The sequence below is a fragment of the Oncorhynchus gorbuscha genome, linkage group LG12, assembly GCF_021184085.1.
Source record: "Oncorhynchus gorbuscha isolate QuinsamMale2020 ecotype Even-year linkage group LG12, OgorEven_v1.0, whole genome shotgun sequence".
NCBI lineage: Eukaryota > Metazoa > Chordata > Actinopteri > Salmoniformes > Salmonidae > Oncorhynchus > Oncorhynchus gorbuscha.
In genome coordinates, this window is record NC_060184.1 from 18,789,648 (window position 1) to 18,801,588 (window position 11,941).

The window sequence follows — 11,941 nt, forward strand, 5'->3', positions numbered from 1 at the left end:
CACTTCTCTTTTTCCAATTCTGAGCTATTTAGTACACTCTTAGAACACTCTAGATCCTAAAAGGGTTATTCTGCTGTCCCCATAGGAGAACCCTTTGAAGAACCCTTTTTGTTTCAAGGTAGAACCTTTTTGGTTCCATGTAGAACCCTTTCCTGAGAGGTTTCTACCAGGAACCCAAAAGGGTTTTTACCTGGAACCAAAAAGGCTTCTCCTATTGTGATAGCTGTAGAACACTTTTGGAAGCCTTTTTTCTAGGACAGCATGTTGGACATTGTTTGACTCAACAGTAAACTTGTTGCTGAAAAAAGGTAAATGTTCATTTGTGTTAAAATATCTGTTGCCTGAGACCAAAGTTTGTTAGAAAGTCCAGGCTCTGTCTGTCACTGTGTGCCCACACGTTGTTCAATCTAAATACGTTACTGATGTTGTGCCTCGTTCCTACCTGAGGAAGACCACCATAGCAGCTCGGTTGAGCCCTCAGGTGAAAATCAATAGTCTGCTACTTTTATTCCTCCCAAGGCACCCTTTATTACAGCAGTCCAGACAAACGACTCATGGCCTTGCATTCTGTCGGTCGTCATTCACAACCACCACATAAACTCAAGCTCTGTGTTTACTCACTAAAACCTTACTCTGCCACTCTCCTTTATCGTCTCTGACGACCACAGGCCAGGGTGATCTCAAGGGCGGTCTCTATTGTTTGGGATTCTTCAGGTGTTGTCTTGAGAGAAAGTAACAGTAATTAATTGAAGCCAGAGTGGAAAGGGTAACTTGCAAAGGAAACAATTCAAGTGCTGTCAAGAGCTGGAGAAACACAAAGGGCGTACACAGCAAGTTTCCTGTATCACAGTAAATCCAATTAAACTATTGACATCCACACAAAGAGACAGAGCTTGATTATGTATTCAAGTCTGTAATTCTTATCCTGTGCATTTTTTAGGTCGACAGAGAACGAGACAATAACAAGGACAGTTCAGGGGCATCAGTATTAAATCATGTCTTAGTGCTGCTGTGTGGCTGACTTCCCATCATGGTCAAATGTTATTATATTTTAGGAGCGGGAAGTCTCACCACCAGCCAGATGTATAGAACAACAGATAAGCAAAGGTTTAGGACAGCAGGAAGGAGAGGCTGTTTACCAAATGGAACCCTATTCCCTACACAGTGCACTGCTTTTGACCGGAACCCTATGGTCCGTGGTCAAAATGCACTACAGTAAGGAATAGGGTGCCATTTGGGATGCAGACAGAAAGTTATTCAATCAATCAATATTCATTCTCTCCCAGGGAGGGACATTATTCCTTTAACAGACATTGGAGGCAATTAATAAAAAGTATAATCTCACAAACATTTTTCATCACAACTTTGACAGTGGATTTATATGGTGACATTTGGAAGACAAGTGAAACAGGAGTTTATATCAAAGCATTCAAAAGATTGTTATCTGGCTGGGTTTAAAGCTAATCAGAGTTATGGCAGTGCCAGATGGGATTTGAGGACCTTGGACAGCACCCTTTCGTGGTAGACGGTTGTCTGTCCACTCCTCCATCACAGCAAGATTTACATCACCACTTTCACAGTGCAGTTAGATGGTGACATTAACAATGTTTTGAAAACAACTTTTAAATCACACCATTCTGAGCAAAGACATGGCACTGTGGACGTTTAGGAGGACAGCATGTGATACTGTTTGCCACAACTTTGACAGTGCGTTCATATGGTGACATTACTACCTGATGTTCTGATGACAAGCGAAACCGTTATGATCAAAAACAGGAGTTAAAACCAAAGCATTTGAAGATTGTGATCTTGGATATGTTTAAAGTAGAAACATGGCATTGGCATCATAGTCATTTCAGGACCTTTGACAGCATCCCATATACCCTTCCTGGTGAACAGTTGTCCTCTCAATCACACCAAGAATTGCATCCTGAAGGCAGCTGTCACTCAATGTCTATGTGACAGATTGGGTGATTGTGGGGGCAGAGGCCTCTTCCTTGGAGCTTCATTCAATGTCCTTCTCCTTCATACACAGTCATATATTGTTGCTAATGTTCCATCGTGAAGGGTCACAGCTGGTTGTTATTCTACAGTTATTCTAGCTGTTCTTACTACATTGAGAACATTATGTTTCAGTTCACCGTCTCATGATGGTTCAGGGGTGAGTAAGGAGTAATTGGCCAAGTGTTTATGTCAGACAAGGTGAAAAATGGTGCTCAAGGTGGTCACATTTGATTTATTGCTTCTCTGGAAGGGTACATCAGTTGTTTTTATACTGGACAGGAATTGTGTTCTTGACCAATAGAGGTGTCAACCTTCCTTACACAGCCCGTCTTGCAGAAACATGAAGGGTCCCAAAGGGAATACCCACTATTCTACCTCTACCAAAGCCCAGAATAAGATAACCAGTTTGGCCCATAATGTATGAGCTCTCCTGCATACAGCAGCTCTCTGGCCTCTATTTTGACACACATAATGCAACAATGTGCAATCCTAGCGCTGGCGGTAGTGTTATCGGTTCATGAGTTTGTCAGCAATATTTGTTCTATTTTCACAACGGGAATTATGGGTGCAGTAGCTGGCGGTGGCGCGAATGAGCCAGGTTTTCAATCAGAATGTGCTCTATGGCTAAATGTGTGGTTGCTTTTATGCATTGTGTTGTCATCAACTCCAATTTGAATGTTAGTCTGTTCTAGCTTAGTTAGTTAAATACTAAGACCAAGGCGTGACATACGTTCTCACCATAAACCCATGGAAGGTGAGTCATTCGAATAAGTTTGTTTTTTAATCAAATTAAACAAAAGACAATCAATCTGATTTTCAAACCAACAACAATATTTCTAAATAGGATCAGGTTAGAAGCATGATATCATGAATCGCTTATCTCGTTCCATGGCAGTGTGTGCACAGAACACGTAGACCTTAATGTCTTTATGCAAAACATTTGCACGTCTATACAAAATACTAGACTCCTGTCTATTGTATTGCTGCCTATATACAAGGCAGATTTTTGCAGATTTTCAAAAAATTATCTGCCATTGATGTGGCATTATAGGAGGACGGAATAGTTTGGAGGAGCCTGTCTTTGGTAATCGGATGAGGGGCGATCTTTTGAAAATGGCACAAAAGGCACATCTCATTCCATGGGCACTGTCCATCATGGCTGGATAGGCTGCGCTTCCGCTCTCACAATCCATGGAATTATCAACTGTGTTACCGTTAAGACTTGCTTTTTGTGATACTTAAAACTTCCCATTAGCACTGCATGAAATGGTCACTTTTGCGTTCCTGTTTAAGGACACACCTCAGATAGTGCCTCCCCTCCTACGTCAGTGCAAACTAGCTGATATTAGACAGGTATATTTCCGAACCTGGCCTTAGGGCTTGAAAATGCCATTGACCCAGTTTGTACATGACTAAGTTGCAAACGGACATGCGTTTGACACTTGCGCCTCCTTAGCGCCAGTCGAAAATAAAGCACTCTACCTGTCATGAACAGTTGTTCCCTCTTTATGATCCATCATACTCAGATCCTCTTCCTGTGTCTGAAATGTCACCCTAATCCCTATGTAGTGCTCTGGTGTGCACAACATAGGGATTAGGGTACCATTTGGGATGCACATTGTGTCTAAGCTCACTAATAGGAAGAATGCATTCCAGAGCAGGATGCTAGTGGAGGTGCCAATAATATGCCTGGATGTCATAACATATCTAATTGGATATGAATTGAAAATGGAGATGCATTGACCTTTCCCCTGACCTATCATAGTTATCTTTCCATTTATATTTCCCCTCATCTCTTTACTCCAGGCTCTTTTCTTCAGATAACACACGCATAAGTCTATCTTAATTTTCCTTATCAATTGTGCATTCATTTTCCCCTATCTCTAGCAATGGGCTTAGCAATCAGACCATGTTTGGCTATGATGGGTTCCCAGTGTGTGTTGATGATGGATTGTTCCCCCACAACTTATGATAATGCAAGATCACCATTGCAATCTCCACTCCTGAAAAGCCATCCATTTCTCTGGTGAGTAACAGCATCGTTTGCCGACTTCCTGAGTGTGACTTGCCTGGCTCCCTACAAAATCAAGCCCAGTCTGCATAGTCATTGAATGATTTAGATGTCATCCTTCAGTCTTCTACCTGGAATGTACCAAAGCTGTAAAAGCCAGTTGGTTATGTCCCAAATGGCACCCTATACCTTATAATGTGCACCACCTTTGACCAGGGCCCATTCAAAAGTAGTGCACTAAATCAGGAATAGGGTGCCATTGGGTCACAGAAATGGTGTTTTATCATGGCTCCGAATTACAATACTTTGTCATTTCCCTACTAGAAATGATTGTATGTTACACAGGACAGTTCTGAGTTCTGGCTCTGTGTTTGTAGAACAGTATTAAAGGGGAAATCTGCAGTTGCTCTAACCATTTTTTGTACTTATAAATGAATAATATGTAGGGGAGAGTGGGGTACGTAGAGGAATTTTTACATTCAGCATCACTCTGTCAAGAGGAAGTATAGTATTCTTTCTAACAAAGATATCTACATATTTTCAGGATGTTGTGTATCCCTGAAAAATATCTGAATTCATGTAAACATTTATTTTGAAAACATATCTTGTCCAAACAAAGTGGTCTCTTGACAGTTTACCCCCGGGTATTGGGCAAGTTGAGCCACGGGACAGGGTAAGCTGAGCCACGGGACAGGGTAAATTGAGCCACGGGACAGGGTAAATTGAGCCACGGGACAGGGTAGGTTAAGCCATGGGACAGGGTGGGTTAAGCCACGGGACAGGGTAAGTTGAGCCACGGGACAGGGTAAGTTAAGCCACGGGACAGGGTAAATTAAGCCACGGGACAGGGTTGGTTAAGCCATGGGACAGGGTATGTTAAGCCACGGGACAGGGTAAGTTAAGCCACAGGACAGGGTAAGTTAAGCCACGGGACAGGGTAAATTGAGCCACGGGACAGGGTAGGTTAAGCCACGGGACAGGGTAAGTTAAACCACGGGACAGGGTAAGTAAAGCCACCTACACATTTCTGTACTGAATGAAATATTACCACTACCTTTTTAAAACCATGTCTATCTCTATTTCCCAAACACAATTCAACACAATCACTTTTTGTCTTTTAATAATTTTAAGCATCTTTTAACCCCTAACAAACACACACTTTGAAAATAGGCCCTTGTTACCTCAAATCCCAGCTATAATGCCTTGCATTATGCCTGGAAAGAAAACACTTAAATTTACCCCAAGACCATTGGCTCAATTTACCCCAAGGCAAGCATTTTGACTATATTAACACACACAGCTACAAGGATGCACTTTCATGCCAGATTAAGGACCTGAAACTTACAGAGACCCCAACTGATGTATAGAACAATCTTAAAATGAATTGCCTTGGTTTAGATACAAACATCATGAATCCTCTAACACAATAAATTAATTTGACTTGATGAAACTCTGTTTTTTTTAGACCTTACTTGCTTACCACTTAATTCATTTTTCAACAGGCTACTGTTTTGTATCACACATTACCAGGGTAACATTCACAACAACCCTTTACAATGCCAAGTTCTGTAGAGAACATTGATGCTTGAAGAATATAATTTATAAATGCCTGAGGTTAGTTCAACTGTCATAACTCATCAGAACCTAAAAATATATGCTTGTTTAACTCCAATGTTTGTAAACAAAGTAAATGTAAACAAACACGATATATTATGGTTAAAACTATAATGTTGATATCATGAATGCTCAATCCTTGTATCCATAGCTCTATCTACGAATTTGAAAGTGGTTACATTTCTCCAGCTCCATTCCTCAGCTTTTTACAGAAGCAGGGGCAGGGAAAATGCGTTGCTATTGTTTAAACTGCTGATTGCTGCTTTCAATGAGAAATAGGTGTTAATGTTCTCCACGGCAGTTGGCATTATAAAGTGTTGTTGTGAATGTTACCATGGTCATGTGTGATACAATACAGTGTCCTGTTGAATTATTCATTTCGCTCACAGGCTTTTCAAGACTTGGCTGTGTTATAGCAATAACTTTTGCACAGCTCACGTGAAAAATAGCAATCTTTATTAGGCTGATTAGTTGCTCTCAAAAGGTGCTTTAAATGATGTATGTGGTCCAATTTATACATTACTGTCAGTATTATTACACTACAGTAATGTATCAGTTTGTGATTCAAATGTGATGACAAATAGATGACAACGATGGCTTATTTATTCCCTATGATTCTTGACTCTGACTACATAAAAAAGTAATAGCAAATTAGGACTCTATGCCCCAATGCATCATAGGCATACTCTGTCTGTCACTTCATCTGAAACTGCCAAATTGCGGGATTTGTGCCCATTTCTTGAAAGATCAACAACAACATTACATTGGGTATGTGATGCTGAAGCTGACCTCAGTAATGGGTTGGCCCAGATTCTGTTTTAGGCTAGTAGACAGGTCATGGACATGGGTTAGCATATGGCATGCGGAAGAGATTTGTGGCTTTGGAGTTGTTTTTTAAACTTCCTTTCCAGTGGAAACTAATGGGGCATCCGAGTCCAAGGCAGAGTTTGTGCATTACATTTGAGAGGGACTTGTAATTCTTCAGAAGAACAACTAAATGCTAAATGATCCCATAGAGGTTATTATTAACAAGCAGTAGCACTGAACCAAGTTCTATCTAAAATACTTTAATGAAATATCAGCAACAAAGGAATGTCTTCAGAGCCATGGATAAAATCAAAATGTGCTAGCTCTTGGCTCTCCTCTACCATAAATGATGTGACAGTGGTGTGCTGACCCTATTCCTCAGTGAAAATTGCCTTTCAGATGCCAGACTGAGTGGTTACATGAAGGGAGCTCTCGTCGGCTCTGAGGGGTAGGCACTAGGATGCATTGTACACACAGCTCTGTATTCTCTCAGAGAGTGCTGGAGAGGTGAAGCCAGTGATGAGGGGAATGCGTCTTTGAAAGGCATAGTCCCAGTCGGTATTAGATAGAAAGTCCCGGCCCCGCCCGCCTTTGGTGAAAACAACATGTGGTTACCTAGGTTACCCCATTGGCTCACAGCAAAAACCTGACCTTTTTCAAACCTACATTTTCTTGTTGTCCATTTATTTATTTGGATCCCCATTAGCTTTTGCAGAGGCAGTAGCTACTCTTTTTGGGGTCCACAAAAAACACAAAGCATGACAAGTAACAAAACACTGGTACACTGATAAACAAGCAGAGTCACAAAAAAATTTAATACAACGATATACAAACAATACAATTAAAACAAATGATGTTTGTGTGTGTGTGTGTGTGTGTGTGTGTGTGTGTGTGTGTGTGTGTGTGTGTGTGTGTGTGTGTGTGTGTGTGTGTGTGTGTGTGTGTGTGTGTGTGTGTGTGTGTGTGTGTGTGTGTGTGTGTGTGTGTGTGTGTGTGTGTGTGTGTGTGTGTGTGTGTGTGTGTGTGTGTGTGTGTGTGTCCTCATAGTCCCCGCTGTTCAATGAGATGCTGTTTAATATTTTTTGAAGGTAATTTTGCTGTTTGCTTGAGTAATTGGAGATGGAAGGGAGTTCCGTGTGATCATGGCTCAATATAATACTGTGCGTTGCTGTGAACTGTGAAGAAACCTCTGGTGACATGTCTCGTGGGGTATGTATGGGTGTCTGAGCTGAATGTTATTTTATTAGGCAGACAATCTGTACCTTTCATTACAGTAATACTTATTGTAAAAACAAGAAGAGAAGCAGTTAATCTCTTGTCAACCCTCAACCAGGAAAGACTGGCATTCATGTTGTTGATGTTAGTTCTTTATGTGCAGTTAAGGACAAGGCGTGCTGCTCTGTTTTGCCTGCAACCGAGAGTTCTCATTACTTAGAAAGAAGTAATATTGTACGGCTTCCCTCGTGCCCCTTTTGATGACGGTGCTCGCAGCCACGTGAGTGCTAGCTAGCTAGCTAGCGACCAGCTAGCCAAGACCAACAACACAAACAAACAATACAGCTACAAGTAGTCAGTAGAGTTACAAACAGACTACAGTATACTAAACAAGTTAAATATATTACCTGTGATTAAAAGTTTTCCCACACACATAGCTACGTGTAGCCTATTTGGACACCAGGGTCCCTACATTTACCACGCCGAGTAACCTGGAGCCATAGGGCTCTTCTCGCAGGCTCTATTTCCCTACGTGGGAGCATTGCAAACTGTAGGTTGGGATTTCTGACCTGGTTACATGTAAATTGAACAACACAGCAGCTGTTCGGCATGTTTTGTTTATTTCTGTATAACTAAATATTGACAACAAAGTTGTCTCTTTTACAGTGGGGGTCAATGGAAAAAAAGTTTGTTTTTCCCCAATTTGTGGGCGTGGTCGAGGGGAGAATTCTTTGAAAAGAAACTGGTTTCAAGCCTCTGGACACCTCCAGTGTTGACTAAATTGTCTGAAACCATTGCTTCAGGCTGAGTAATACAGAGGTAGACATATCTTACTGGTAATTTAGATTCCATTTTTGAAATAGGCGTAGTCCATTAATTCTTAACAGCTTCTACCCCCAAGCCATTAGACTCCTGAACAGCTAATCAAATGGCTACCCTGGCTACCCCCCCCCCCCCTCTTTTACGCTGCTGCCAGTCTCTGTTTATTATCTGTGCATAGTCACTTTAACTCTACCTACATATACATATTACCTCAATTACCTGACTAACCTGTGCCCCCGCTGTTATTTTACTGCTGCTAAAGAGCAGTAATAAAATTACTTGTTATTTTAATTTTGTACTTATTTCTCTTAAAACTGCATTGTTGGTTAAGGGTTTGTAAGTAAGGTCTACACCTGTTTTATTCGGCACATGTAAAAAATTAAATAACATGTTTAGCTCTTTATCATTATATTTTGGTAGCTTTAAAAATACATACAACTATGGAGAAAAATTAATATTTCTCATTTACCAGGAATGTTTTTGTGTGACATTTAGATTGACCTCTAAAGTCCTTTTAGACCTCTAAAATGAGATAATCTTGAATGAGTTGTATTATCAATTCCAACACTTTTTTTCTCAGCTATTCTTGCTGTGTTTCCCTGTACTCTCACCAAGTAGATGGTCTTAGTAATTTCATTCTGCTTTATTGACTAATGCAAATCATTACCAGCCTGGGCACCCTGGCATGGACCATCTGTCAGTAATTATATTGACTCAGGCGAGGTCTGTGCTAAGAGGTGCACTAGGGACAGTAGTGAACCATCTCAATGCTGACAGCTGACATTGAAATGTTCTATCTACCGAGTCTAGCTAAATGAATTTGCCTCCTCAAGCAGTGTCCTTCAGCAGTCTCTCAGGCCTGCCTGCAGATATAAAGGCTTATATTTCTGCCTCTCAGAGTGGACGAGAGACATTGTATGAGATAGATAAACCTTTTTACATCATTAGGGCTCATTTACACTTGTCACATGCTACGTTCACTCACCCTGATGAAGGTAAATGGCATATGATTTAGACTGAAACCTTGGTCAAAATCATCTATTCAATTGTTGGGAGCATCAAGATCACCAGAATGCTGGAGTTGTTATTTTTATTATATTCACTCACTGTTCTGTATATTTTCCTCTGTATTCTCTTCCAGAGTGTTTTAACAGTTTCCCCCTTATTGGTACAGTAATATATCTTTATATGTGTTTAATTGTAAACAAAACAAAAAAATATATCAGTGACAATTATCAGTGTGTCCTCCACTTTAGGACTTTAGGACCCCTCAGTTTTATAAGTACTTGCTGTGTTAAGTGGCTTTCATCTCCCAAATAACATTGGATTATAAAGTCTTCACTATAAATCCAAATCCCCCACCTTTCAGAAGCTCAACTACTGCCATGGGCTGCACTATTTTACCTTTATTGTCTATCTTTCTTCTATTGTATAACAACCTCCAATTGCCAAGGGCAGCTCTGTTGATTAAAAGGCAGGTGAAAAATACAAAGACTAATTTAAAGTTTGCTAGAGCAAAGAAACAATGTGCCCTCCGGTGTTAGGTGCCTATTATACAAAAGATATGACATAAAATTACAGCTAGTGTACTTGTTTGAGTTCTAATGAAAGTATCCTACTGAAAACAAGTTTTCACCAAGGTCACTGTGACAGTCTGTGTAAATGTTCTATTATGAAATATGAATCTTTATGCACTTTCTAATGTACCATATATGTCTGTTTTGTGTGTTACAGTGTGACCACTGACCTATAGTGTGGATCTTATTCCTGGGACAGAGTGTGCCCATCAGTGGGGGAGAGCTGGCCCTGTCTGGGGAAGATGGAGATGGAGAGGGACCTTGGGGACAACTCCACAGGGCCCAATATCACCAACAGCACAGGAGCTCCAGACAGCACTCTCCCTGTGGTGGTGTTCACAGACAGGATGGTGGTGCTGGTGGTTATCCTGGCACTACTCACCCTCCTCACTGTGCTCGCCAACAGTGCTGTTATCACAGCCATCTGCACCACCAAGAAGCTCCACCTTCCCGCCAACTACCTTATCTGCTCCCTGGCGTTCACCGACTTCCTGGTAGCTATCCTGGTCATGCCAATCAGCATCTTATACATTGCCACAGAGTACTGGTCGTTGGGCCAGGTGGTGTGTGAGGCCTGGCTGAGTGTGGACATGACCTGCTGCACCTGCTCCATCCTGCACCTGTGTGTCATAGCGCTGGACCGCTACTGGGCTATCACCAAGGCCATCGAGTATGCTCGTAAGAGGTCAGCCCGCCGGGCAGCTGTCATGGTGGGCATCATCTGGGTCATCTCAGTCTTCATATCCATTCCACCCCTCTTCTGGAGACACAGGCCCGGTAGCCACGGCCCAAAACAGTGCATCATAGAGCATGACCACGTGGGCTACACTATTTACTCCACCTTTGGGGCCTTTTACATCCCCATGACCCTTATTCTCATCTTGTACTATAGGATTTACAATGCTGCTAAGACGCTCTATCAGAAACGGGGCTCATCGCGGCACTTCAGCAGCCGAAGCCAGACGAAGACTGATAGCCAGAACTCTCTGAACCACTGCCGTATGGCACACACCTTCTGCGTATCGGACCTATCCACCTCAGACCCCACTCTGGAGTTTGACAGGCTCAATGCCACCATCCGTATCCCCTCATTTGAGACAGATATAGACGGGGCAGATGAGAGGAGCCAGATCTGTACCTCCAGGGAGAGGAAGGCAGCACGTATCCTGGGCCTCATCCTCGGGGCTTTTATCCTCTGCTGGCTGCCTTTCTTTCTGAAGGAGCTCCTTGTGGGCCTACAGGTCATAACTGCCTCACCCCAGGTGTCAGAATTCCTAACCTGGCTGGGCTACATCAACTCACTTATTAATCCTCTACTTTACACCAGCTTCAATGAGGATTTTAAGTTGGCCTTTAAGAAACTGCTCAGACGAAAGGAGCATGCATAGATTTGCAGGCCCAGGTTGAACGTACAGAATAGTCCCATCGGGGAAAGTCTGAAGGAAAGTTACATGCAGTGTGTCCATTGGCTATGTGATGTTGTGCTTTTCAAAATAAAAGTTATTATTTATTTTTTTAAAGTAATGCTTCTTGCTCTTTGCATAAACACAAACTTTGACCATGAATAATCATGGCTTATAAATGCACATACATAACTTTTTAATGGCTTTGTGAATGAATTACATTTTTACCAATGTGGGGTTTAAGTAAATATTCAATGTTTTTGTCTCAATTGGTTTTACTACACCAGGCACTCCTGCAAATAGAATTCTAAATCACATTCCATTTGCTCCATTACAGACATTATTATGAGGCGTCCTCCCCCTCACTGATTTCACTGTAGGTATCTATCCCTCCATACTAGGCTGAAATAAACGGTATGTGAGTGACCAAAGACCTGGATGAGAAACTGACTTCTGCACCCATACGTTTTTTTAAAGGGCCTGGTAAG

General features: G+C 41.7%; 1 protein-coding gene across 1 annotated transcript; it reads left to right on the plus strand.

Moving 5' to 3' along the window:
- Positions 1-10,272: 10,272 nt before the first annotated feature.
- LOC123991510 (5-hydroxytryptamine receptor 1E-like) lies at positions 10,273-11,438 on the plus strand. The gene has a single exon (XM_046293121.1). It carries the CDS (start codon positions 10,293-10,295, stop codon positions 11,436-11,438), a length of 1,146 nt encoding a protein of 381 aa, XP_046149077.1. The 5' UTR covers positions 10,273-10,292.
- Positions 11,439-11,941: the final 503 nt, after the last annotated feature.

What these genes read in the sequence shown, in the direction of transcription:
- LOC123991510 (XM_046293121.1), top strand. Translation starts at nt 10,293, where the DNA reads ATGGAGATGGAGAGGGACCTTGGGGACAACTCCACAGGGCCCAATATC.